Below are 26,617 nucleotides of genomic sequence, written 5' to 3' on the forward strand. Positions count from 1 at the left end.
TGAAATACTATAAACCTAATGGTATTAATTTTAGGGTTTTATTTCCTCCTTTTTATTACCTCTTTAGGAGAAAACACATTCCTTGCCCTGCAAGGAACAGGGAACAGTGGATTGCTATTTTCTTCTCCAGGGAATCTTCCTGACCCAGGGATCAAACCTGTGTCTCCTGAATTGGTGCATGGATTTTTTTACCACTGAGCCACCAGGGAAGCCCTTTAAAAATTTCAGTTAACACATTTTTCATGTTCTCTAAGCAAGGTGATAACAAGTCCCATCCCCTTTGTGACTTTTGGTCAGCACAGTGGAAGATAATGACATTATGTAATTTTAACATATATCTCTAAACAAAAGACATCCCTTTATTAATTAAAGATAGTAAGAAAAAAGTATGGTGAAAGCCTTTAGCACATATGTTTCGATACATTTTTTCATTCCTTTCTTATTATTTTCCTTTAACTCTATGAAGCTTTCAACAGATAATATGGGGGTACTTCAGTGCCTTCAGACCATGCTATGCACTACAAGGTCTCTAAAGGAATAAACAGTTCAATTTAAAAAAATGATAAAATGTTTAAAAAAAAAAAAAAAAGAATGTATTCTCTGCTGTCAAGAATGTGGAGTTTGCCCCATTATGCAAAGAGATACAAGGGTCACTTAGGCTTGCAACAGGAGGACTGATAAGATGCAGTTCCTCCATCAGGATTTTAGACACAGGGACACTAAAACCTACCCCAGCCCCACCATTCACATTATATGCCAAATAGCTCTAAGTCTCTCAATAATGAACCTCAGGTACTTCAACTGGACCCAGCATTCCCTCTGCATATCACCATAAAGAACCCCGGGTATTTACACTGAACCCAGCATTCCCCTCACGTCTAGTGATGAAGAACCCCAAGTACCCTCTATTCCCCACCCCCATGTCTCATGGTAAAGAACCCTGTGTTTTCCTGCTGGACCCAGCATGGCCTCTGTGTCTTTAACAAAGACACAGTTTCAAGGGTTGGACCTGTGGAAATCTTTTGGGACAGTGGCATTCAGCTGAAAAACATTTGGGAAATTCTAAATTCCGAACTTCCAAAGATATTTTATGGTGAATGTGTGAATGCAAACTCAAAGCACTGTGGGTGTGGAGGACAGAAAGGTCATTGTCCCGTAGGCTGGTGAAGAAAAGCATCTCAGGAGGTGGGATTTAACATGAAATAGAAATGTAGCTGAAAACAGCGGAGGGCTGAGGTGAGAAAGGGAAAACTCAGGTTCTGTCTCCCAAGCTGTTGACTGATCATTTGCGAGGGCGATGGGCAAATGTGCTGACAGTGATTACCAGGAACCTTGGCTAAGTTACACATTTCTGTGTTATTTGTGTGCTTGTTTATATCTTTACTTCTGTGATTTTATGAGTATGTGCATACAATATTTACAAACAGGTACAAATACACTGTCTTGGCCAAAAATGTTGAAACAGCGAGGTTAACTGGTGTGCAAGGTAGTCAGTACCTATAGTTCATTCCTCTCTCAAGTGTGCTGCTGCAGGGATGAAGAAAAACAGCATGGGCTTGGCTGCTCACCCAATCAATAGGTGATGAATTTATACCTGAAGCTAATAAACCGAGGAGCAAGCAAAAAGTAGCCAATTTGAACTTTACGATTCCTCCTCAATTTCAATATATTCATTTTTTCAAGTGTATCTTATTTTAAAGTGTCCTTTAACATTTTTTTAGCTACTTATGCCTAAAGCACAAAGTGTGTTTTTGGTCTGAAAACATATCCAAGTTTGAAAGTAACTGAAAAAACCCTTGAGACAGAGGAACTATTTTATAACTATTGTCTGCTTGGAAAGCCATTTTTCCATTCATCTTCCTAAGATATTGTTAAAGGGATTTTTTTTGAATCTGGGAAAATGATATATTCGCACTTTTGTGTTTATAGCTTGAGTGTATATAAAGGTATACACATACGTGCAGCAAAGTGTAAGGATAACAAGAATAACATGTAAAGTTGCAGAAATTTGACTGTCCCTGAAATCCAGTAATGGCGATTGCGTTTTACATCTATAAACATAGCCCTAATAGCTTAGCTCCTCACTTGGGCAGACAGTTTGCCAGCAGTGGGGTCAGGGGGGCCACTGTGGCTTCTGTCACATTTGCAGTTCGGGGCAGGATTTTTCTGGCCTCTCCCACTTCTAGCTCATTCTACTCTGTATCTCTCTGTCTCCTAAACATTACTGGACAAGCTGATTACTTATAGGCATCTTTATATGCTTATCTACTTCTTGTTCAGCAAATTCTCAGACTTAAAAGGTCAGAGGAGGTTCTCGTGATGAGTATAATAGACACAGATACTGTTGCTGCCTCTCCTGTCTTCTGTCACCATCTCTGTGACTCTTAATGTTGTCTAAGAGCATCTGGATGATCCCAGAAATTCAGGAACCAGATAGAATAGCCTCTGATTACCTGATGTCTACTGAATTGCTTGACAGGAGTGCTAAAGGCCTGAATAAAAGACTGTCTCTAGGATAAATGCTATCAAGAAAATATTCACTCCCTAATAACTCAAGCACACTTATTTCTATTTTGTCCCCTGTATTTCCTTCTCTGTTGGCCCCCACTGTGATTAAAAATCAGAATAACTATCAGCTTCCATGGATTGCCACGTGTGTATTACATACGCACATGTATACAATATTGACACAACAATCTGAAAAGAGAAAATTTCAGTGGTTTTCTCCACATGTGGTTTCAGTAATACCAACCCTAATTACCCAGTTGAGGAGAATTAGACTTTACAGGAGGTGCTAAATATAATCTAACGAGTTTTGTAACAGACGTATTTTCATAGAAACAGGAGCACTTGTTTGTCATGGCTTTTTTGTGGTTTGAAAGGCTGCACTGCCTTCCTATCTACTAGTAAAGAAATTCTTCTCTAGCTATACACATTTGCCACAGCCTTACCTCGGCTACTTCCCTTATGGCTCAACTGTTAAAGAATCCACCTGCAATGCGGGAGACCTGTGTTCAAACCCTGGGTTGGGAAGATCTGCTGGAGAAGGGAAAGGCTACCCACTCCAGTATTCTGGCCTGGAGAATTCCATGGACTGTAGAGTCCATGGGGTCACAAAAAGTCGGACACGACTGAGCGACTTTCACTTACCTCTGCTACTACTATCTGAATGTAAGTTGCCTTGCCAGAGAGCTGGTTTTCAGATTCCTCCTTTCAGAAATCTAATGTAGTCTCTAAAAGGCCTTCGTTTTTTCACTAATGAATAGATGAATCTCTCTTTGCTATTAAATATAGCTTTTAATACAAGTCAATGAATAATTATTGTATTCTTCTTTGTATAAGAATCTGGTGGGTAATGCTGGCGCCTAGTAGGTGTTCAATGAATTTTTCTTAAACTCAAAGAACTAAGACAAAGGCCTGCTCTCAAGGACTTCATAATCCTCTCAAGAGTACCCTGTATTTGTGCAATATGTTCATTTCATCACACATATAATCAAGTCCTACCTAAGCACGGCAGATATTAGGCTTCTCATCTTACAAATGAGAAAATCAAAGCACAAAGGAAATAAGAGATTTGGCCAACAGTTCTGTATTAGGGCTCTCCTTAGAAACAGAACCAAGAGGATGTATGTGTATGTGTATATATACATATATATATATATATATATATATATAGGCTTCCCTGATGGCTCAGTGGTAAAGAATCCACCTGCCAAGGCAGGAGATGTGAGTTCGATCCCTGGATCAGTAAGATCCCCTGGAAAAGGAAATGGCAACTCACTCCAGTGTTCTTGCCTGGGAAATCTCATGGAAGATATAGCCTATGAAGTCACAGAGTCAGACACAATTGAGCACAGCACAGAAGCAGCAATATATATACAATGTAATATTTACTGTGAGGAATTGGCTAATGTGATTATATAGGCTGAGAAGTCCCATAGTCTACCATTTGCAAGCTGGAGACCCAGGAAAGATAGTGGTGTGGTTCATTCCTAAAGCTTGAGAACCAGGGTAGCTAATGGCGTTGATATAAACCCCAGACCAGGGGCAGGAAAAGATGAGATGAAATGCATATCCCAGCTCAAGCAACGAGGCACAAAAGAGGGTGAATTCCTCCTCAACAGACTGGATGGTGTGCACCCACAATGGGGCGGGTTGTCTACTTTACTGGTCCACCAGTTCAAATGCTAATCTTACCTGGAGCCGAGCTCACAGACATAGCCAGACATAGTATTTTCAGCCTAGACACCCAGTGGCCAGTCAAGCTGACACATAAAGTTAGCCATCACAAGTTCCAAGCTCAGAAGTAGTGAAGCCAAGCTAAAATCCAGGCTTTCTAAAATGCATAATCCAACACTCGTTAGTTGAACAAACTTCCTTGGTTCACGAAAATCAAACTGAAAAGGAAGCATCTTGGCAAAGGAAGAAAGCAATATCCATTTATTCATTCACTGACACCCCAGATAAGTAGAAAAAAAGTATCCTGCTTTCCACAGCACATGGCCTTTGGTTATTATTTAGTGGCTATCGATTACTGTCTATCACAGTCATACTTTATTGATAGGGCTATAAACTTTTTAGTTATGAAGAGGAAATCCATATCTAAACATTTTTATTTTAAAAAATAATTTCACTTTACTCAGTGGAAAGAAAACATTGGAACCTTTGTCCATTAAATCTGGTGCACTGCCAGCTTTTGTAAATAAAGTTTTATTAGAACACAACCACACCATTCTTTTAGTATTGTCTGTGGCTGTTTTTGTGCTACAACTGCAGAGCTAAATAGTTCCAAGAAAGACGTTATGGCTCATACCAAGTCTGAAATATTCATGACCTGGTCCTTTACAGGGAAAGTTTGCCAAACTCTGATGTAAATCTTTCTTCTTTCCCTTCCTCTACTGCAAAAGGAAGTAACTAGTGGGAAAAGACATAGCCTAGATTCTCTTAAGGCAAGAAGAGGAAATAATACGTTTTCTCCTTAGACTTTGCAGGTGATACTTCTGAGTCCCTGCCAGCCTCGTGCATTTTGAAGGGCCTAGGAATCATAAGCATTTCTGGCTCTTCATTAGCGCAGCCTTCCTGCCATGCTCTCAGAATAGCAGCAGAAACATCAGAGGATACGGAAACAAGTAAACTTTACATTGAGGAGGATAGTAGGGCTTCTTTAGTGCATCACTGTCACTTTTCTGATGGAAAAACTGAGATATATTTCCATTTTAAGATAAAGGATGGGCGCCCATGAAAACTGAAGATTTGGAGCAAAATGGTCAACTATTAACCACTTTCAAATTTTTTTTTTTTTAATTTTCCATCACCACTTAATATGAATTAGTTTCAATTATGCACCTGAAACAATAACAACAGAATTAAAGTAAACATCTCTAGAATTGTCAGTGAAGGGTATAATATGAAATTAGATACAGTCACATTCTGTCTCACTTTTTATGTTTGTGGCTCTTTTTGGTTTTTTCCATTGGAGTATAATTGCCTTCAATATTATATTAATTTCAGGTGTACAGCAGAATGAGTCAATATTTTTATACACTCCAAAATGATCACCCTGTATGTTTAGTTACCATTTGTCACCATACAATTATTACAGTATTATCAACTATATTCCAAATGTTGTATGTCACATCCATGGTTTATTTATTTCATAACTGCACGTTTATACCTCTGAATCTCCCTTGCCTGTCTCACTCGTTACCCCAATTCCTCCTCTCTGACAAGCCACTAGTTTGTTCTCTATATCTGGGTCCATTTCTGTATTTTTTATTAGTTTTAGATTCCAACTATAAATGAAATTTTACAATACTTATCTTTCTCCATCTCACTAATTTCACTTAGTGTAATACTTTATAGTTCCATCCATTTAGTCAAAGTGGCAAGGATGCATGCCTTTTGTGGCTGAATAATATTCCATTGTATATGTATTTGTTATTGTTGTCATTGTTGTTCAGTCACTAAGTCATGTGCGACTCTTTGCAACTCCATGGACTGCAGTATGCCAGGCTTCCCTATCCTTCACTGTCTCCCGGAGTTTACTCAAACTCATGTCCATTGAGTCAGTGATGCCATCCAACCATCTCATCCCCAGTTGCCCCCTTCTCCTCCTGCCTTCAATCTTTCCCAGCATCAGAGTCTTTTCCAATGAGTCGGCTCATCCCATCAGGTGGCCAGTTAGCTACCAGGCCCTGCGTTGTGCAGTGACTGCTGGTCCTCTAGTTGGCAGGGCCAGATCTCACCATGACTGACTGTGGGGAGCCGGGAACCCAGGTTCGGTTCTGGCCTGCTAGGAGGCAGGTAAGCCCCCAGTGCTAATAGGATGGAAGAAAAACTCCAACTGGCACATGCCTGCATCAGTGTCCTTATGATAAAATGACCTCCCTAGAACGGCTGCTTGCAGCATCTGTGTCACCAGGGGGAGTCCCGGTTGCCTCCTGCCTCTCTAGGCATTGCTGTGAGATCAGCAAGCAGCTATGACTTAGGCTTCTTTCAGATTACTGCCTCTGAACTTGGGCTCAGAGCTTGTGAGATATTCTACACTCCCTTTTACACTCCCTTTAAGAGTGGAGTCTCTGTTTCCTACAGTCCTCTGGCTGTCTTGTGCCTGAGCCCCGCTGGCCTTTAATGTTAGGTGTTCTGGGGGCCTGTCTTTCCAGTGCAAGGTCCCTGAGATTGGGAGCCCAACGCGGGATTGAACCTCTGCAACTGTGATCATCTTCCTGTTTGCTCCGTCTACCCAAGGGTGTGGGTCTTGACTAAACCGTGCCTCTGCCCCTCCTACCCGTCTTGTGGTTTTTTTGTTTATATATTTAGTTGTAGGAAATCTTTTCTGCTAGTCTTCAGGTGGTTTTTGTGGAGAGTTGCTGTGCAAACAGCTATAATTTTGGTGTGCCCATGGGGGAAGGTGAACTCAGGGTCTTCCTACTCCAGCATTTTGACCACACTTCCCTCAGTTTGGTTTATCATATATGTGGAATCACCAACTTCAATGCTTTGTAAACAAACAAAAAATATTCTTGATGTTTACTTACATAGAAACAGAAAGAGAAAGCAGACATGTTTGCTTACTTAGCAGCCCCAGAGGAGTGTCTATAGTTTTTACAACTGATTGCAAATATATTTTTAGAGGTGGGAATGTTCTGTACAGTCTGTCCACTACTTTCCAACTTTGCTCCATAAACTCTTTTTGTTTTGTTCCATAAACTCTTCAGCAGCTCCACTCAGTATGATGCTGGCTTTCAACTTCCTTTCAGCCTGGGTCACCAAGAGCCACAAGAGCCATTGTAGGCCAGTCCCAAAAGAAAAAGGTATCTTCCTTACCCCTTGGGCAGGTACTGACATGTGCAATAGTTTCAAAGTTTATGGTTATTACTCTCTGGAAACATCTGTCTGCTGGGTTTAGTTTTTCCTGACATTGTACTACATCATAAAATCTGCTGCCAAGGGTACTTAACTTGCCAAGGGTACTAAACTTAACTGCTAGTTTAGTCACTTTACTACTTTATTTCTGTAGGCCAAATAGACTAGAGAAAATCAGTAGCAATTCCCCACTCCATGGCCCCCATAGAATAACCTGGCTCCATTGGTTGAAAGTTTTTATTCTGCGAAGCTTAACACTCTCATTTCATGGGAAGTGATGGGTCTTCTTGGCTTATGTGTAACAAAGAGTTGCACTGAGATTTCCCATGTAATGTGATTGCTCTCAGGAAACCTCTCAAGGAAAGTCTGTTTTTAAAGTAAGTGGATCATATGGGTCTAATCAGTTGAAAGAAACCAAATTCATAATTGACTTTTTATTATCAAATATAGTACTTTAAAATAGCTTTTTGCTTGCAGGGAAAAATAACTTTAAAGCCTATTTTTATCCCCTTTTACTTTGTTCCCAGTAAAAATATTTAAGTTACTTCAGAATTTCTGTTATTCATTTTCAGATAATGTAATGGCTATTATCATATATTCATAGAAAATTGCAATAATTAAGTTATTATTTGCCTAATAAATTGACCATTTCTTTTATGGAAAAACCATTCAGGCCAGACAACTATTGTCAAACATCGTTTAACATATGTTTTCAACCTTTGCCATAGCTCACTTTCTTGCATAAACAGACCTTTTGAAACAAAGCATGGAAAATTTAATTCACATGGGTGCATATTATCAAAACTATTAGTCTGGATTATTTTCCATGATGTCAGCACCAAAATTGCCTCTTGAAAAGATGCCTTTGAAAGCAACATTCACATAGATTATACAACGTTGTCTCTTTCTTAACCTTTGCAAACAACTTTTACTTCATTCATGACTATAATTAGCATGTTATTCTTCCAAGGCCTCTTCAACTGCATGTGGCCTGTTCATCAGCGTGGCAACCTGGCCTGTAGTTCTTGGAGCTCATTTTAAGGGTGAATCTCTGTCTAGTCAATTCCACCAAGGTTCCTTCCCATGTAGAGACTGCAGCCCATCAGCTTCTCAGTGCTGCCACCTGTTAATTTAGGGCAGCCTCAAGTCCTTTCATGCATTGGAGAAGGAAATGGCAACCCACTCCAGTGTTCTTGCCTGGAGAATCCTAGGGACGGGGGAGCCTGGTGGGCTGCCATCTATGGGGTCGCACAGAGTCGGACACGACTGAAGCGACTTAGCAGCAGCAGCAAGTCCTTTCCAGAAGCTGGAGTAATGAGCGACTGGACACCGAGGTCCAGCTGTCCGCGACTGTTATGTGTCAGGAAGGCACTGTGACTAGTGAGCCTGGGGAAGGTGGTCACAGAGGTTCCAGCCCACCCGTCACGTTGTCATTCACGCGGGCTCACCTAGACACAGCGTGAGGTGACCTGAGCCCCTCAGGCCCCGATGGGCATTGCTGCATGTGAGACATTTTCAGATGTCTTCCTTTACAATAAGCAGGAGTTTTAGACAATCAGTCACTTTAATTCTTTTCATGATTTCATCCTTGTTAGTAAAACTGGTGGAAATTGTGTAGCAATTGTGTGTCAGTGGGATGCTCAGTTGGCATTTTTAACTCAATTTGGTATTTATATACTTGGTTGTTAGGTTAAAACACACAAACTCCGAGCTTGATGCGTCCTCGTTTAGCCTTTAAAACAGTTCTAGAGGAGAGGCAGTTAGGTGTATGGACAGGGGGCTGGGCAGGGACCAGCTGCCACGTGACTGACTGACTCAGAAGCAGCAGCATACGGAAGGATGTAGTTCCATTATTACTCCCATTATTACATTACAGAAGATGTTGTGCGGAAAATAGAACGGAAACAGAGCTGCCCAGAGGGTCTCTCTTGGAAAATGGTGGAATTAATGTTCCGGTGGGGATCTTAAAACCCCAACAAAGGAGTTTGGATGTGACAACAAGAGAAAGGAACCGTACCTCTTAAGACGGGAAATTGGCGTGACTGAAGCAGGCCTGTGCCAGGCTGAATTCCAACTGCACCGCTGCTTCGGCTTGATGGGTCAGGGCTATCACTTGTGAAATTCAAATGTTAACCTTCTTAATAAGACCTTCCTGGACACTCTGTCCAAACTTCATCTCCACCCTGTCCTCCCCTGCTTGTGTAGGGGTTTTCCACCTCCTTAGCAGTTATCACTCTCTAACATTATATACGTTTTATTTGTTGACACTGTTTGCAACCCGGTTATCCTACAACAGAGATTTTTGTCGATTTTATTCACCGCTGTGCCTTCAGCACCAAGAACGCTGCCTGGCACATGGCAGATTCTGAGTAATATGTGTTGTGTGAGTAAATGAATTTACTAGTACCTGCACCCCACTCCAGTACTCTTGCCTGGAAAATCCCATGGACGGAGGAGCCTGGTAGGCTGCAGTCCATGGGGTCGCTAAGAGTCGAAAGCGACTGAGCAACTTCACTTTCACTTTTCACTTTCAGGCATTGGAGAAGGAAATGGTAACCCACTCCAGTGTTCTTGCCTGGAGAATCCCAGGGACGGGGAGCCTGGTGGGCTGCGGTCTATGGGGTCGCACAGAGTCGGACACGACTGAAGCGACTTAGCAGCAGCAGCAGTAGCAGCACCGACCTGATTCTAGTTACTGGTTAGTGGTTAGTAGCAAATCAGAGAGAGAAGGTTCCTGCCTTTGTGGAGCTTACTTTCTCACAGAGGAGACTAAAATGAACAAGCAAATAAGAATTCCAGTTGATGTTATTTGCAGAGGAAAATGCAACAGGGAAACAATATCAAATATCAAATAGAATGTCCTCCTGTTTCATGCATTAATATATGACAGTAGGAAGACTGGTTTTGCTTTTTATTTTAAATTCATTATTTCTTAACTGTCTACACTGGTTTTCAGTCTCAGTAGTGTCTCCTGGGAAGAACGCAGAAACAAGGGCCTGACTGATGGTTTCTGAATTGCAGCCTCGGGCCCTTTAGGAAACGGTGTTCTGTTCCCTCTGAAGACAAGCACGGTGCATTTGGGGATTCTTGGAGTAGGGAGTTGGTAGTTCATGTTAGGAATAAATGGATCAAGATTAACATAATAAAATGTAAAAGCAGTAAATGTAAGCTTTTCAGAAATTTAAGTGAGAGAAATTTAGATTTAGTTTACATTGTTAAATTTGAACCAGTGGTGTCATTTACTTCTTTAAAAAGAGTACAACTTTAGGCTGCATTAATATTTCTATTTCAAGGAAAGAGAAGTTACAGACAAAATCATATCTTTATGAAGTATACCCCAGATACCCTGCATCATCCAGAAAGTACTCGAGGCTGCTAACAAAACACATATGGTATAAGTGGATAAAAATAAGCGAAGGTCTGTGGTCCCACTAAACTGAAGGCCCTGTTAAGCACAGACCATGCCAAAGTGCACAGTGCCAGTAAATATCCAGTGACTGAAGTAATACAGTAAAGGTAAGACAATGACAGGATAATTTAAAGAAGTCAGGAGTGACATTAATCCTTAAACATTTGCCAGAAGGATCTGTGCCATTATTACCAAGTCACAAATTCACCACCCAGCTTCCTAGCAGCCAAGGCAAGGAGACAAATACGTTAAAAGATTACTGCCTTCATAAAGTAAAACCTCAGCATTTTCCCCAGAAGCAATAGATGGTGCTTTAGCTCAATGGATCATGGGATTTCACTTGTCTTCAAAACACAAGCCTTACAGAGTTTTCTCACCTTTAAAGACACCAAACCACCTTTAAAGACACCAAACAACCTTTAAAGACACCAAAAATGTATTTAATTACCATTGCGTTGCAATGGAAGTTAGGGCATGTGGTAGATAGATTTAATGTGCAAAATGCCCTTTTATGGAAAAATTATACAAGAAGGACATTTTGCAAAGTGCCAAGTTTAGAAATAAAGACAAATTTAGGATGCCGAAAGAAAAAAAAAAACTGGGCTCCAGTTTCCTTAGGCAGATTTCTCAGATTTCTTTCCAGATTTCTCAGGCAGCACTTCCTCAGGCAAATGCGGTGGCAGCCGGCGGGTTATCTGTGGTCGCTGATGCCAGCGTGTGCACTCCAGTCCTCGTGATTCACTGCGCACCATGAGGTCTTTCCTCAGATACACACTCTATTAAAGCGGTAATGAGAAATTCATGAGAAGTCAGAGGCAGGGTTGAATTTCCTTCAGAAGTTTCTTCTAAAGAACTGTTTTCTTTGACAACTTCCTATCTACTTCCTGTTGTCATTCTTTATTTTAATTCCGCAATTCGGGTCCCTTTCAGACATTTGCAATCACCTCTACCCCACAACTTTCCTAAATAGTTGACTCACATGGACAGTTACGCGTGGAAAGCATATCGTCCCCCAAAATCCTTGCCAAGAGCACCTTCTAAGTGGGAGTGTGTGGTTGCTGCACCCACAGAAGCCTGTGCTGTAAGTCTGCCTGCTGACTGAGCTCAGCTGCCTCAGAGAGAACTGTCTCCATCAGCCCCTCTTCCTCCTTCTCCACTGTGTTATTCACCGCGGCTCCTGCGGGGCTGAGGTGTGTGTTTGTGTGAACGATGTTGCATAACTTCCTTTATTTTCCCATCACTTTAATTCTTCCTAAATGAACCCCTGCTCAAAGCATGAACTGGCTTCCCAAGTCACAGACGTCATCTATTCCACAAGCACCCACATTATTTCCAAGTAGACCCTTCTCCCAAAGTAAGAGGAGCCTGGTGGGTTATAGTCCACAGGATGGTGAAGAGTCAGACATGACTTAAGGGACTGAGCATGCACGCACCAAAGTAAATCTGACAAACTGGGCTAATTAAAGCCCACAAAAGCTGATGGTAGTTTTCTGGGATAAACATAGAGGCCTTTCAACTGACAATATTTTGTATCATAAATACCCTTCTTTTCCTCTTATAATAATCTCTGCGTTCTAAAGGACAGAAAGTCCACATCAAAGTTAATTTCCTCAGAAACAAGACATAAATGGTTGCTTCAGGCAAAGTAAAAGCCAATAGGTGTTACAGAATGATTTTCTAGGAATACAGATTTTATGATACCGCAGGATTAATTATAAGAGAAAGAATATTCATATTCTTTCAAAATTATTTTAAAACCTACCTGTAGGGGGAAAATAAACAATTAGGATTAAATACGTGAAAATAAATATCTAAAATGCTCTAGGATTAAAAAAAAGAAACATTACCTGAGTAAGTTGGTGACCCATGCCTAATAGGTAATTTTCCACTCCCCAGCGCCTGACTCATCTCCTACCACAGGCTTCTAATTTTTGTGTGCCACGAACCTTCAGCAGTCTGGTAAAGCCTGTGAGCTTTTCCTCAGAAAAATGTTTTAAATGCATAAAATACAGGTGATTACAAAAGAAAAAAATTAAATTTGAAATGCTATTATTAAAATATTAAAGTGTCCGATAGAATTATACATATGCTTCTTTATTGATGAGGTTAAAAAAAAAAAAAAAAAAAAACAACTCCCAGCAGTGGGTCTAATAACTACCGTAATCTTGAAATAGTGATAAGGCAAAATCAACATTTGAGATGAAACACAAATGGTTCATCTACAGCTGTAGAATGGGGTCTGAAAATATCTGTGGTTTCTGTGAGTGACAGACTCACGAGTCCTGCTGATACCATTGTGGTTTTTAATCCTGATGATACCTTCATGGTTTTTTGCCATGATTCGTGACAAAGATATAATTTTTCCCATCCACATTCACCCCTCCCTGAAATTCTACCTACAGAGCCCTTGGGGACTTGTATACCCTAGATAAAGACACCCCATGTCTAGTGACTCTTGCCTCTGCTCCCACTTCTATTCAGCCTGCAGAGGGGTGGAGTAGGGTGGTTCTCAGACTGCGCATGGGTGTGTGGGACCTTAGGAGCAGTGAGGTCCACAGAGCCACACTCTGACCCAGCAGTGCAGGCAGTCCCCTCCGGGGTGATGCTGTCAGCCCAGTGCTTCTCCAGCCAAGGGCCCTGTCTCTGGCAGGGCCACCCAGAGCTACTTCACAGCAGCGTGTGTCTGTTGTTCCCATAATGCCACTTTCCAAGATCAGGAAGTGTCCCCAGTTAGCCTGTATGCCGTTTAAACCTTCTGTGCTCATTCTGCACTTTCTGTTCATTTGCTTCCTCCCGGAAGAGGGCACTCCTGTATCTCACCCAGAACTTGTGCCCAAGATTCAGACCCACAGTTCCATGTGGGTGTCCAAGATTGGGGTTGTCTTCTCCTCAGAATCTGGTTTTCCTCTTCACTGTCCTGACTTTTCCCCTCCTGACTTGTTAAGAGCATCACCAGTAAGTGCGGATGGAGACCTCAGATTTCTCAGCCCCCACCCGCTTCCCAAACTCTACCTGCAAGGCCAAGAGTTACCAAGTGAGGGAGCTACTGCTTTAACAACATCCCTTCAGGCTGCCTCATTTCTGCCAGCAAGCTCTCAGCCTAACCCGAGTCACCATTACTCCTCACCCTATTTCTCAGCTACTCAGAGATGTCCTAACACACGTGGCTGCTGACTTGGTCTTCCCAGAGGGCACGTCTGATGAGATGAGCTTCCTGTTCAGAAACAAAGGCTACTTCCTGTTCAGTGGCCTCCACTGTCTGCTGAACTACAGACAGACCCTGAAGTATTATCCGTCATGGCCCCAGACTCCCAATTCAAGCCACCTGTCCCATCCATGCTACAGTTAAACTCAGTAACTTCTTGTTCCATGAAACAGGGAGCAGGAGCAGATACTTTATCTCATCCATTTTCTGGCTCGTTGCCTTTCTCCTACTGTACTCTCCTTCTGGAATGTGTTTCTCCAGAAATTTCTCTTGTCAAAGCCCAACCTTTCCTTCAAAGACCAGCTCCAGCAACACCCACTTTTGGAGATTTTCTTGATGTGCTTCCACAACTCCCAAATGAACAGAACACGCCCCCCAACCCCACCACTTCCTTTCAGGCTCTGTGATATTTCTCCTAGCATGTATCTGTCTCTACCTTCATGACGACTGTCTTGTGTGTTCTCTTTATTCACCACACTGCTTGTTAAGGATAGGGTCTACTTTGGTTTATTCTCATCTCTCAGTTATGCTTGGCATGTTTTTCGCGGAGGGTACTCAGTACATGTTTTCAATGGAGCCAAGATGATTCCTATGTTAAAAAAAAAAAAATGAAGTTGCAAGAATGACTTGCTTTACACTTTTCATGAACCACCAAAGAATAAGCTAGCTAGAAGGAGTTCACTAACTGTACCCTGTTGATTAATTAGTGAGTTTTGGTGATGCTTGCACCTGGCCTTCACCCACGCAGTTGAATGGCCTAGACCATCCCTTTCCCCAGCCACACAACCGTAGTGCAGACCAACCCTCCTGGGCCTTCAGGGCTCGTTTCAGTCCTTACCTGCTCCAAGAAGTCTTCCCAAACCCCAGGTCTGACTCTGTAGGTATACCACCTGTGCAGTCTCATGGAGCCCAGAACTGAAGGGTGCCACACTTGGTGTCACGCTCCACTGTCATTGCCTTGAAATTCTTCCTAATCTTTAACAAAGGGTCCCCACGTGTTCACTTTGCACCAACACCACAAACTAAGTAACCAGTCTCGTGCGATTCCTCCTGTCCCGTATGCTCCTGTCATCCCCTGCATCTTCCCTATCTTTGCAGTCATCACTCAGAATTTTCACTTACTTTTTACATCTGTTTGCTACCCTGTATGCCTCAACAGATCATAAACTCTGCAAAGGCAGGAAAAGAAAGTCTTGTTTATTGTTATATCCCTGTGACTCAGCCTAGTATCATATGCATAATCAGTATTTGCTGACTGGACAAGTGGATGAATGGTTGAAGGAAGGAAGGAATTTGGGGATTAATAAATGTATGTGTTCATCCATACCCTCTTGGGCAGCCAGAGCAGTGGAAGTCATTGGTTTTCTGTCTTCAGCTGGGCTCCCATAGAAATAACAGATTTCTAGTACAGAAACTACTCTTGTTAAAAAGGAGGGTAAGATCAGCTCAAGAGAGAAAATGGGCAAAGCACTGACATGAAGGCAAAAGATTAAGCAACACCCAGCTGTTAATGAAGAAGGCACTCACAAAAGGGCTAGTGATGTAGGTCTGTTTTGAAAATACACATGGGGGTCATGAAGCCACTATGGAGATGCTCTTGGAGGAGACGGTGTCTTAGTGACTGAGTCATCCCCTGCCTGCTTCTCTGCATGTTTTCTGCTCACCCTGGACTCGGGAGGCATCTCTAGATAGCAGTCACTCACCAGAGGGAAACATCTGTCACTGTCTGTATTTGATGCCATATCATTCTCCGAACTACTTTAGTGATCCCTGGGTTTCCAGGTGTAGGTGTGCTGGAATTTGATTTCTAGTTTACGATTCCCAGTCTTTTAGAGCCAATTTATAGTAAAATTGGAAGAATCCTGAATCATGAAGTACATGCGTCAAAAGTATGATGAGTGGTTATTAACTCAGATACCAAGTTTTCTCCCTAGTAGCGTCCTTCCCTGAAGCCCTTCTTGAAGGCTTCTGCTATTCAGAATGGTAACTACTTCCTTCTCAGCGGGAAGAGAGAGAGAAGTCCCCCCACTTCCAACTCCAAGAGTCTTGCCAGACCATCACTGCTATCCTCCCTGCTCCTCAGCAACACTGCACGGTGACTCCAGGACAGACAGTGCTCGAACCCTCTTCCTGCTAAATAGCCTGGGATGAGTCACAAAATGTTCCTAATTCTCAGTTTTCATGTCTACAAAACAGGGACAATGAGATTTCTACTCCATAAATTTGAGAGGATAATGTGGAAAGTGCATGTGAAAGGGACTTAGCACAGTGTCTCCCTTATAGGAAACCCTCTGAATGTAAGTAATTATCAGCAGACCCACTTCACTTCTGCACCGAAATGGATGTATAGAAATAAGGAATGCTTGGTATCAATCAGGAGTCAGCAAATTTTCCTCTAAAGGCTAGAGAGTAAACATTCCAGCCTCGTGCTTAGAACACAAATCTCAGTTCTGGAGTTTTGCATGAATGCAGCCATAGGCAATACACAAGTGAATGAGTGTGGCTGTAGGGGCCAGATTTGTCCCCTGTCCCTAAGTCACCAATCCCTGGCTTTGAACTCTTGGGAGCCCCAGTCAAGTGTAATAGAAAGACATGCAGATTTGTCAGAGGAAGACAAGAGGGGCCAAAGGCTAGATCCACGCGATGCTAAAGAACACAGAGCTGATGTTTTAAAGGAGATTGTTGAATAAGAGATGAAATTATGTGAGTCAGTCCTCTAGAATACAAAGAAATATTTCAGATTGCTATTATGTAGCAGTATTTTATGTTATCATTGCCTCATAAGTAGAAGGCAATACTTGGAAGCAGTTTTAATTTTGTTTCTCCACCACAATAAATTACAAGGAGAATCAGCAGTCGCTTATAATATTGTTAAAAGTTACAGGTCAGACAGGGTTTTCTGAAAACCACAATTTGGCAATATAGCTATATGACTTAGAGCAAGTAGCTCAGCTATTGGGATTTTTTTTTTTTTTAATTTCAGAATAAGTAAATTTTCAACGTTAAAACCAAGCCTGCCCGTTTTATTAGACATTTACTTTGGGAACTTGGTTTCCCACCCCGGGGCCCCAGAGGTTCAGTATTTCTAGGAATGAAAATGTCTGCAAATTGACTGCTAGACATGCTCCCTGTCACTACAGCACAAATGAAGCTGGGCAGGGGAACATTTCTGTAAGGGTTTGACCGGAAAGGAATGGAAAGCATGTGGGTAGCAGAAGTCACTTTCTGTTCTTATTATTAAAATAAAGAAATGACAAATGAGAATCCGGGAGCAATGTTGGACTCTAAAAAGGAGCCCATGGCTTAGTAACCACTCAGAACGCTTGACGGTTCACCAAAGCTGCTAAACAGGGGGGTGAGTCTGCTCCTTTAACAGCAGAGCGGCTACAGTTTGTGCTCCAAACAGGAAAGCAAAACACACTTCTGGGCCTTTCAGGATGCCTGCTCAGGAGAGCTCTTTGTAGGAAATTTACAGATTCCTAGCCGAGGGAGGACATTTAAGCATAGTACACAACACACACACACACACACACACACACACACACCCTCATCAATAAAGTTACAAAGGAGCCCCACATGCACTGGACATCACATTGTACTTTGATATTTTAAATGGCTAGCCGCTTTTAGAGCTTTTACAATTTAACCAATGTCAATTCAAATGGATCGTGTGCTTTATCCACTGGAAATGAGAAATTAAGTCTGTCATGCTGAGGCCAGGTTCTCATCAGATTTCTCTTATTTTGTTGTTTTGCAGTTTTCTCCTCGTCTTTGGTTGCTTGATTTTGTCAGTGTTTTCCACCATCCCTGAGCACACCAAATTGGCCTCAAGTTGCCTCTTGATTCTGGTAAGTGAAACATAAAAACAAATGTTTACATAAAGTTTACATAATGTGTGGACTGTCTATAATATTTATGCAATGCATTTTGTCCCACAAAAAGTTATCTCTAGAAAAAACAAGAGTTTCTGTGTAGTATAAAAGTCCCAAATGTCACTGAAACCTTTGCCTGCTCTTTTAATCTTTAGTTAGTCCTCTAGAATACATGGACATATTCCAGATTGCTGTTATGTAGCAGTGTCTTATGTGATTGTTGCCTCCTAAGTAGAAGGCAATACTTGGAAGCAGTTTTAATTATGTTTCTCCACCACAATAAATTACAAGGAGAATCAGCATCCATGCAGTCTCTCATAATATTGCTAAAAGTTACAGGTTAGAGAGTGTTTTCCGATAACCACAATTTGGCAATATAGCTCCTTAGAATTGGCCAAGAACTGTGAGGATATAGCACCTCATAATAAAACAGAAGGCTTCATGCTCTTTTCAACCAACAGACTGTATTATGAATTTTGCTGCTAATGCAGTTACCTGGTGAGAAATTCTATAGTTTGCTCTGTTTCCATTATGCTGTCAATCCTCAACCAGAAAGAATTGCTCAATTCATTTTAAAATGGAAAAATACCACAAGATATTTTAGTCTGAATTATTCTGGGCCTTTTCAGCTCTTATCCGTTCTATTACAACTGAGCTATGGTACTGTATACTTAAATCACAGCTGATTGAAAGTTTGGTTCATTTACATCCATTTTGACCTACTCACCATGTCCCAGAGTATCAGACTTGACAGTGTCAGAACTGTCTGAATGAGCTATAAATTGGAACAACTTACTTTTCCATAACATTTGGTGGACTAGAGAGGGAAAGAGAGAAAGAGGAGGGTGGAGTAAGATGAGTGTGTGCCCTAATAAACAGAAATTGGTTATGCACAGCAATGAACATTTTACAAAGGAGAGTACTTTTACCTTGAAGCCAGAAAGTGAAAGGTGTCAACTCATATAACCTGGAGAGCTGCTCTTTTCCTTGCCCTGTCAGAGACTGGTTTGTGCATGGAGTTACCAAGACTTGATCCAGACTCCATCCTACATGAAAGAGAAATCACTTTCGAACTTAGAATGAATCTTTTCCAATTTGTTTCCATACAAATTGTACTCAGCAATATATTACTAACATCAAGGTTACTATTTCAAAGCCCAGGCAGACAACAAATAGACTAAAGAGCCCACTGGGGATTTGTTCTATTTCTAGGGGTTCCACTGGGGTAGAAAGTGGGCTTTTAGCTTCATACACCAAATGGTCTGAGCAATTCAGTCCTTGCTAAAGAGTTTCTAAATAGTTCAAAGAAACCTATGTTATTAAAAAGGCAAAAGCTGGTTAATATCATGATTTTTAAAATTTCCTGAGCAGTAGACAACTAACCAGAGTTCAGTAACTAAAGTATATGTGAGTATATAAAAATATAGATGTTTTATACCTCCCATTGTTTTTTTGCCAGTTTTATTGAGATATATTGACATATATTGTGTAAGCTGAAGTATATAGTGTGATGATTGTATATACATATATATTGCAAAATGACTACCACATAAACTTAGTTAACACTTCATAAGTTCACATGGTTACCATTGTGTGTGTGTGTGTGTGTGTGTGTGTGTGTGTGTGTGTGTGAGATGAGAATGCTTAAGATCTACTCCTTTATCAACATTCAAATATACAGTACAGCATATTACCTACAGCCACCATGCTGCACGTTAGACCCTCAGAACTCATTTGTCTTGTAATAGGGAGCTCATAGCCTTTGAGCATCTTCACCCATCTCCCCCACCCTGCCTGCACAGTCACCAGGCTACTCTGTTTCTATGAGGTCAGGGGTTTTTGACTTTTAGATCCCACATGTGGGTGAGATCATACCATATTCTCTGTCTCACTTATTTCACTTAGCATAAGAACAATCCATGCTGTCACAATGGCAAGATTTCTTTTTATGGCTGAATATTATTCCATTTCACATGTGTATGTGTCATGGATAGATAGTTTCCATGTCTTGGCTGCAATGAATATGGGGGTGCAGAGGTCTCTTTGAGATCTTAATTCCATTTCCTTCAGATAAATACCCAGGAGTAGGATAGCTGCATCATATGGTAATTCTGGTTTTGGTTTTATAAGGAAACATCACACTGTTTTCCACAGTGGCTACACCAATTCTGCATTCCCACCAACTGTGTAGGAGGGTTCCCTTTCCTCCACATTCTCCTCAACACTGATCCCTCGATTTTTAATGCAGCCATTCTCACAGGTGTGAGGTGAAATCTTATTGTGATTTTGATTTGCATTTCCCTGAGGATTAGTGATGTCAAGGGCCTTTTTGTGTACCCATTGGCCGTTGATAAGTCTTCTTTTATCCCTCAGTCTTTTTTTTTTTTTCTCTAATTCCCTTGTTTTTAATCAAGTCTATTAAGATACAATTTACACAGAACAATCATCATGCATTTTAAGTGTCTACTTTCGTGAGTTTTGACAAACACCTGTTGTTTGTCACGTGTATTCGTTTCTTAGGGCTGTATAACAAAGTGTGTCATATACATGAAATTATATATATCATTGTGTTGAGTGAAAGAAAGAGGTATTATATAGTCTTGTGTTTGGCTTCTTATACTCAACATGATAGTTTTGATATTCATTTGTATATTTTTTAATTGAAGTATAGTTGATTTGCAATGTTCTGTTGGTTCTGGTGTATAGCAAAATGATTCCAATATACATTTTTTTCCTATATTCTCTTCTATTGTGGTTTATTAGAGTGTGTTGAATATAGTTCCCTGTGCTATACAACAAGTAGGACCTTATTGTTTATTTTGTCTATGGTAGTTGGTATCTGCTGATCCCAAACTCCTAATCTATCCCGCTCCCCACTCCCCATCTCCTTGGATAACCATAAGTTTGTTTTCTATGTCTATGAGTCTGTTTCTGTTTTGTAAATAAGTTCATTTATATCATATTTTAGATTACACATATAAGCAATATCATATGATATTTCTCTGACTTACTTCACTTAGTACGATAATCTCTGAGTGCATCTATTTTGCTGCAAATGACATTACTTCATTCTTTTTTATGGTTATACTATTTCACTGTATACATGAACTACATCTTCTTTATCCATTCATGTGTTAATGGACACAGGTTGCTTCTGTATTCTGGCTATTGTAAATAGTGCTGTCCTGAACATTAAGGTGCACGTATCTTTTTGAATTACGTTTTCCTCCAGATAGGAGTGAGATTGCTGAATCATATGGTAGTTCTATTTTTAGTTTTTTAAGAAACTTCCATGCTGTTTTCTGTAATGGCTGCACCAATTTACATTCCCACCAAGAGTGTAGGAGTATCCCTCAGTCTCAAATGCCTGCAGCTCTGACAAAGTTGAAACCAGTCCTTTTCTGTTCATGTCCCCAGATCCTTGCTGCCCCTCACCACTGCTCCACTCGCCCGTTGACAATGAAGGGAAAGCTTTAACAGCCACGAGCACAGTCATCAGGCACATTTACCAGGGAACTATAGCAGTCAAAATCTGTTTCCTTCCTCACCAAACACAAGTGGTTATTGTGCACATGAGTCAGGCCTAAAGTGGGCATCAGAGTCACTTCTGGTTGGAGGGACAAGTCTGTGTAAAGAGCTGCTGTAATGTACAGTTTGTGGTGAGAAAACTCTTGCAAAGATACTTTTTTTTTTTTACTATTAGGAAAGCATGATACGTTCCCAAATGCATCCCTTTTCAAATATTCCTGGTTCATTGGCCCCCATCAGGCCCCAGTGCACGTGGAAGTGGAGTGACCATCATATTTGGTGCCTTCTTTGCACTGAGCTCAGCACTGGGGTTTAATCCTCACAACAGCTTTATGAAGCAGGTGATGTTACTACCCATTTTTAACAGACGAGGAAACGAAGGCATAGAGAAGTGATTCCCTAAAATTACTCAGCTAAAAAGTGTTAGAAGTGGAATTTGGAGTCCTGACTCCAGAGTCTACATCATGCTCTTCATTCTGGGCTCCGTGGTCCCCATTTGGCTTGTAATCAAGGCCAGTAAGCTATAGGTTTACACGCAGCAGGGGAGTGCAGTTCTGGGTGACAACAGAACCTATGAGCTCAAGAGAACAGAGCAAAGCACCAAGGACAACAAAAAGCTGGTGTTGTTTTCCTGTGCTCTGTAAATTTTTCAGAACTGAAATGGAACTAGCATTTAACTACCTTTCACATATCAGGCTCACTGATTTCTTATTAAAGCAAACGACATTTTTGAAAACTTGCGATATGAGCATCATTCCTCCCATTTTACCACACTAAGTATAAGGCAGAGCTCAGGCTGCGCCCCAGACCCGGCTGCCACCTCGCACTCTCTTCCCCCTCAGTTGAGACCAACAGGTCAGCCCAGTGAGTCTGGCGTCGCTCAGGGCAGCTTTACCATCCAAGCCTTCCCTGTGGTTCCACATATGCCAAGAGTGAGTCCTGAAACCCTTTTATTTAGGTTAAGTTCATTTCTTTTTTCTTAAAGAGTCTGTTTACAAAGCTGTCACAAACGGGAGTATCCCTTCACACCACTAGCAGTGCTTTGTATCAAGAATTACAAATCCGGATTTGTGAACAATCAACAGCTCCCATCTGGCGTGCCAACAGTCCCGGCTCCTTTGTGCAGATGACCTGAGCACCTGTTGGTGAATGGAGCTCTCCTATTTTCAGTTAAACTAGTGTGGAAAGTTTTGTTCAAGTTTGTATGTTTCTGCATCTATATCTCACCTTCTTAATAGCAATGCTGCTTGGAGCCCAATTCCTCTCTATTGGATAACCTCTTGTCTTCCACATTAAAGTATTCATTTTGGCCTTTAAATGTAAACTCTTCAACATGTTGATGATTTGTATATATTTCCTGTGACATCCTCCCCTGATGACCTCTCCTCTTAATGAAAATGATGTATATCGTTTGCAAAATGTTCATTGAAGGTGGTCATTTCTAAGATGGCTGACACATATGCAGTAAAAAGAACGTCATTATTAGTTTCAGCAAGAAGAGAATGTCTCAGTGTATTTGCTCCTCTGCCCTCCTGCTGGAGAAGGAAATGGCACCCCACTCCAGTACTCTTGCCTGGAAAATCCCATGGATAGAGGAACCTGGTAGGCTACAGTCCATGGGGTTGCCAAGAGTAGGACACCACTGAGCGAGTTCACTTTCACTTTCCTCCTGCTGTGTGGGTAGGACTTCCAACCACAATGGATTGTGCTGAGCATCTGGACAAGACTCATACACACAGTCAGAGATCCAGGCTTTCCCAAACATCTGGCTGTTTGGCACCTTCTGGATACAGCATATGCATATTTGCTGGTTGTGCTCTGTGTCACAAAGCAAACATGGGTTTGCTGTTTCTGTGCACAATGAATCAGTTCCTAAAATGTGTACAAATCCAATTTAGGCAGATCTAATTATATCTTCAATGCACTAGTGGAGCTTACTATTTAAAGAAAATCTGTAGTGAATCCTTTTGTAAAGTGAAGAGTCCCCTTGAAAAGCTAATAAGTACATAATTAATCTGTGTTACATGTTTGTTTTCTTCCTCTAATGTGGGTACATGTGGGTTTTTTTTTTTTTTAATCACTGTAAACTACCCATTATATAACACGGTACTGAAGAATTAGATATATTGCTACCATTTCCCATCTATCCTACTGGCAGAAGGAAAGTCAGCCCCAGAAACATTTACCAGTCCTTCCAAAGTAGAAAGGCTTGCACATAAAATTACGTAGATTTGATGTACAAGATGACATTGCATCTTTACATTTAAAGGCTGGCATGGACATTGTAAAACAGGATAACAACGTCAGGACAAGGATCCATTCGAAGGTCTTCAGTCTTCTGTGGATAGAAGATGTGAAATGATCAAAAGTGAGGAATGAGCAATGCTCCTTTCTGTTTATCACATCCCTGTCATGTACTGCAGAAAGCAAGCAGAAGATCCCAAGGAACATTGAAAACTGCAATTATTTTCCTTTGCTTGTCTTTCATCAAGGCAAACGCAAATAAACTTTAAATGATTCATGGGGACTAATGACCCTCATCAATCTGCTGATGACTGAAAAGAAAATGCAGGAGCAGTTTACACCTACACGGAATCTTCACCGAGGATAATAACAGAGTAGGCGAGGCACTCTGTGAAACGTACTTCAGATTCAGAGGGAAGAGTTGTTCAAGTTGAAGATAATGGAATTATGCCTAATCAAGACCATGTCTCCACCCACAATTAAGGCAGCCAAGACCTTCCATACTCCCAGCGTGAGATGTGGATGCCGGGGTCTTCACCAGGGTGTCCAGTGTGTGTCACAGACCTGCTCCACGCGGCTCCGTGTCTTGACATAATGAGCAGCCCTGAGCCAGGCCGCTCTGATGCCAGCAGCTATGTCCTCTAATCACAGAAGCTTATTCAGCAGGAGGAGTGGTGGGGAACATGGTGGTGTTGGAAGCAGTAGAGGGTGGCTAGAAAATAGCAGAGTCCAGGAGGGGTGGCAACTTGTCTTACCATGGTCCCAGGCTTCAATATTTTCCATCGTTTGAAACCTGCTCGGACACCTCCTCCTGCGGAGAATGAACGGGCTCTTCCCTCTGACCTCCTGCAGCACCCGAGTCTGAAGGTGTGTCTCCTCCCTTCTCCATGGATGCCAGAGTGTTTCCGCAGCTCCCAGCGTGGATGAGGTTTTGAGGGGGAAGATCGGGGTACAACAGTAAGCAAAACAGCAAAATCTCTGTCCTCATGGAAAATATAGAGTAGACAAGTTAACAAAACAAGTGTTAAAAATAACAGTAGGGAAAAAAGGGAATAGATAATTACGGAGTGTTTCAATTGTGTGTTCATACAGGTCTGCCAAGAAGGGTAGACTCGCACCAGAGGCTGCAGTGAGGTGAGGCAGCCAGCCCTGCAGGGATTAGAGGAAAGAGCTTTCCAGGTGGATGGAGCGGGGAGGGTAAAAGCCCCAGCAGGACTTCACCTGCTGAGCCTCAGGAGGGTAAGAGGACCAGGCCAGCTGAGGGAGAGAGTGATGTAGGCTGGGGAAACTGAGGCATCATGGGCTGTAACTCAGCAGCAGTGCTGAGTAAAGCAGGATCTGGTGGCAAATTATCAAGAAATCTTCTTTGATGAGAGAAGATGGCTGATGATTTAACTGCACAAGATTAATGTTGAAATGTTGCTCTCTCGTGGATATGGCACCAAAATTAAACCTTGATGCAGTTCCTGACTTAAAAGAACTGGATGGAGCAGGGGAGTCACAAAGGGGCAGCCCTCTGGGAACCATCGGCATCGTTTGTGGAAAACCTAATGGAAAATAACAGAAAACCTAATAGACTACAAGGCAGAAGTGAGGTCTGATAAGCCCAAGGTAGGGGTTGACTGGAACCAAAGACGTGGCCCCTAGACGAATAAGAATTGCAAATCCCGTGCGGTTGGACAGGGCCCCGCAGACAGTTGTGGGAGAACCGAGACTCTCTGCCGCTTGCAGGGTACACCCCGTTTCAGATGCTCCCTGCCTGTCTAGGCTCTTCATCTGCCCTTGGTCTCCTCACTGTCTCTGTGGCTTAGACTCACATCTTCCTTTGATCTGTGTACCCCAGTTCTGGATGTTCCATTTGGTCTCTGATCCTGTATAATTCCACAGATTTCCAGAAATTTCCCTGGATCCTACCTCCCTCCTGTCCTCATTGCTCCAGGCCTGGTGCCTTAATTCACTGCAGTTTTAATTCAGATAAATGTGAAGTGCTTCCTACCTTCCAGCCCAGTGACTGGAGTCCCAGACATGAGTTAAACACCGCCCTGACCTAGTGGCAGACCTGTTAGCATATTCCTGTCTACAGCCTCTGACTAATAGAGGGAAAATGAAAAGCCTTGAGATCATGGATCTATAAAAAATAAATGATGAAACTAGGAGATGAAAGAAAAATGGGTTAATTTGACATTTTTTAATACCCACTTAAGATATTTGGCCACCTGATGGGAAGAACTGACTCATTTGAAAAGACCCTGATGCTGGGAAAGATTGAAGGCAGGAGGAGAAGGGGACGACAGAGGATGAGAAGGTTGGATGGCATCACTGACTCAATGGACATGAGTTTGAGTAAACTCTGGGAGTTAGCGATGGACAGAGAAGCCTGGCGTGCTGCAGGCCATGGGGTCACAAAGAGTCAGACACAACTGAGTGACTGAACTGAACTGAAGATATATGGACATGAGAGAATAAATCTATCTCAAGTCATTGATTTCTCATGAAAGTCACAGATAAGATTACCAAAAGCTACTTTCAATATAGGTCTACTGATCACCCGTACATGGGGAATTTGGGTTTGGAACTATATAAACCCAAAGCTGTTCCCATGCAACCTACCTCCCACTCAGATATTGAATATTGAGTTGGAATATGAGGGTCTTCTTTACCCTGCAGGCCTACATCAGGGGTCACAATTCAGGTAAAAAGACACATCAGTGCTTTTGCAAAGTAGAGAAAAAATTTCCAAGCTGTAAATGGCCGTTTGACAAACAGCATTACAGGCTGGATTCCAGGAGAAGCCTGCAGGCCTGACTTCCTCTGGGGCTGGAAATCATAATGAATCCACAGATCATAATGGAAAATGGAAAACAGAAGTGAGACTTGCAGGTGTCACAGGCCCTCCAGCTGTGCCTTACTGGAGGCTGCAGGCAATTTGTGCTGAAAGGAGAAGCCTAGAAGCCCTCCTCCCAGGAGCCAAAGCACCTCAACAAAGATGCCCTT

The 26,617-nt window shown here is 41.9% G+C and overlaps 1 protein-coding gene across 3 annotated transcripts in view; it reads left to right on the forward strand.

The window, feature by feature from the left end:
- KCNQ5 (potassium voltage-gated channel subfamily Q member 5) overlaps positions 1 to 26,617 on the forward strand; it is a 623,719-nt gene that overhangs the window by 388,844 nt on the left and 208,258 nt on the right. For all 3 annotated transcript variants that reach the window (XM_070376187.1, XM_070376188.1, XM_070376190.1), the window contains exon 2: positions 17,737 to 17,827. In XM_070376187.1, the coding sequence (XP_070232288.1) occupies positions 17,737 to 17,827 (91 nt within the window). The remainder of the gene's footprint in view (positions 1 to 17,736; positions 17,828 to 26,617) is intronic.

The sequence above is a fragment of the Bos mutus genome, chromosome 9 (assembly GCF_027580195.1).
Source record: "Bos mutus isolate GX-2022 chromosome 9, NWIPB_WYAK_1.1, whole genome shotgun sequence".
NCBI lineage: Eukaryota > Metazoa > Chordata > Mammalia > Artiodactyla > Bovidae > Bos > Bos mutus.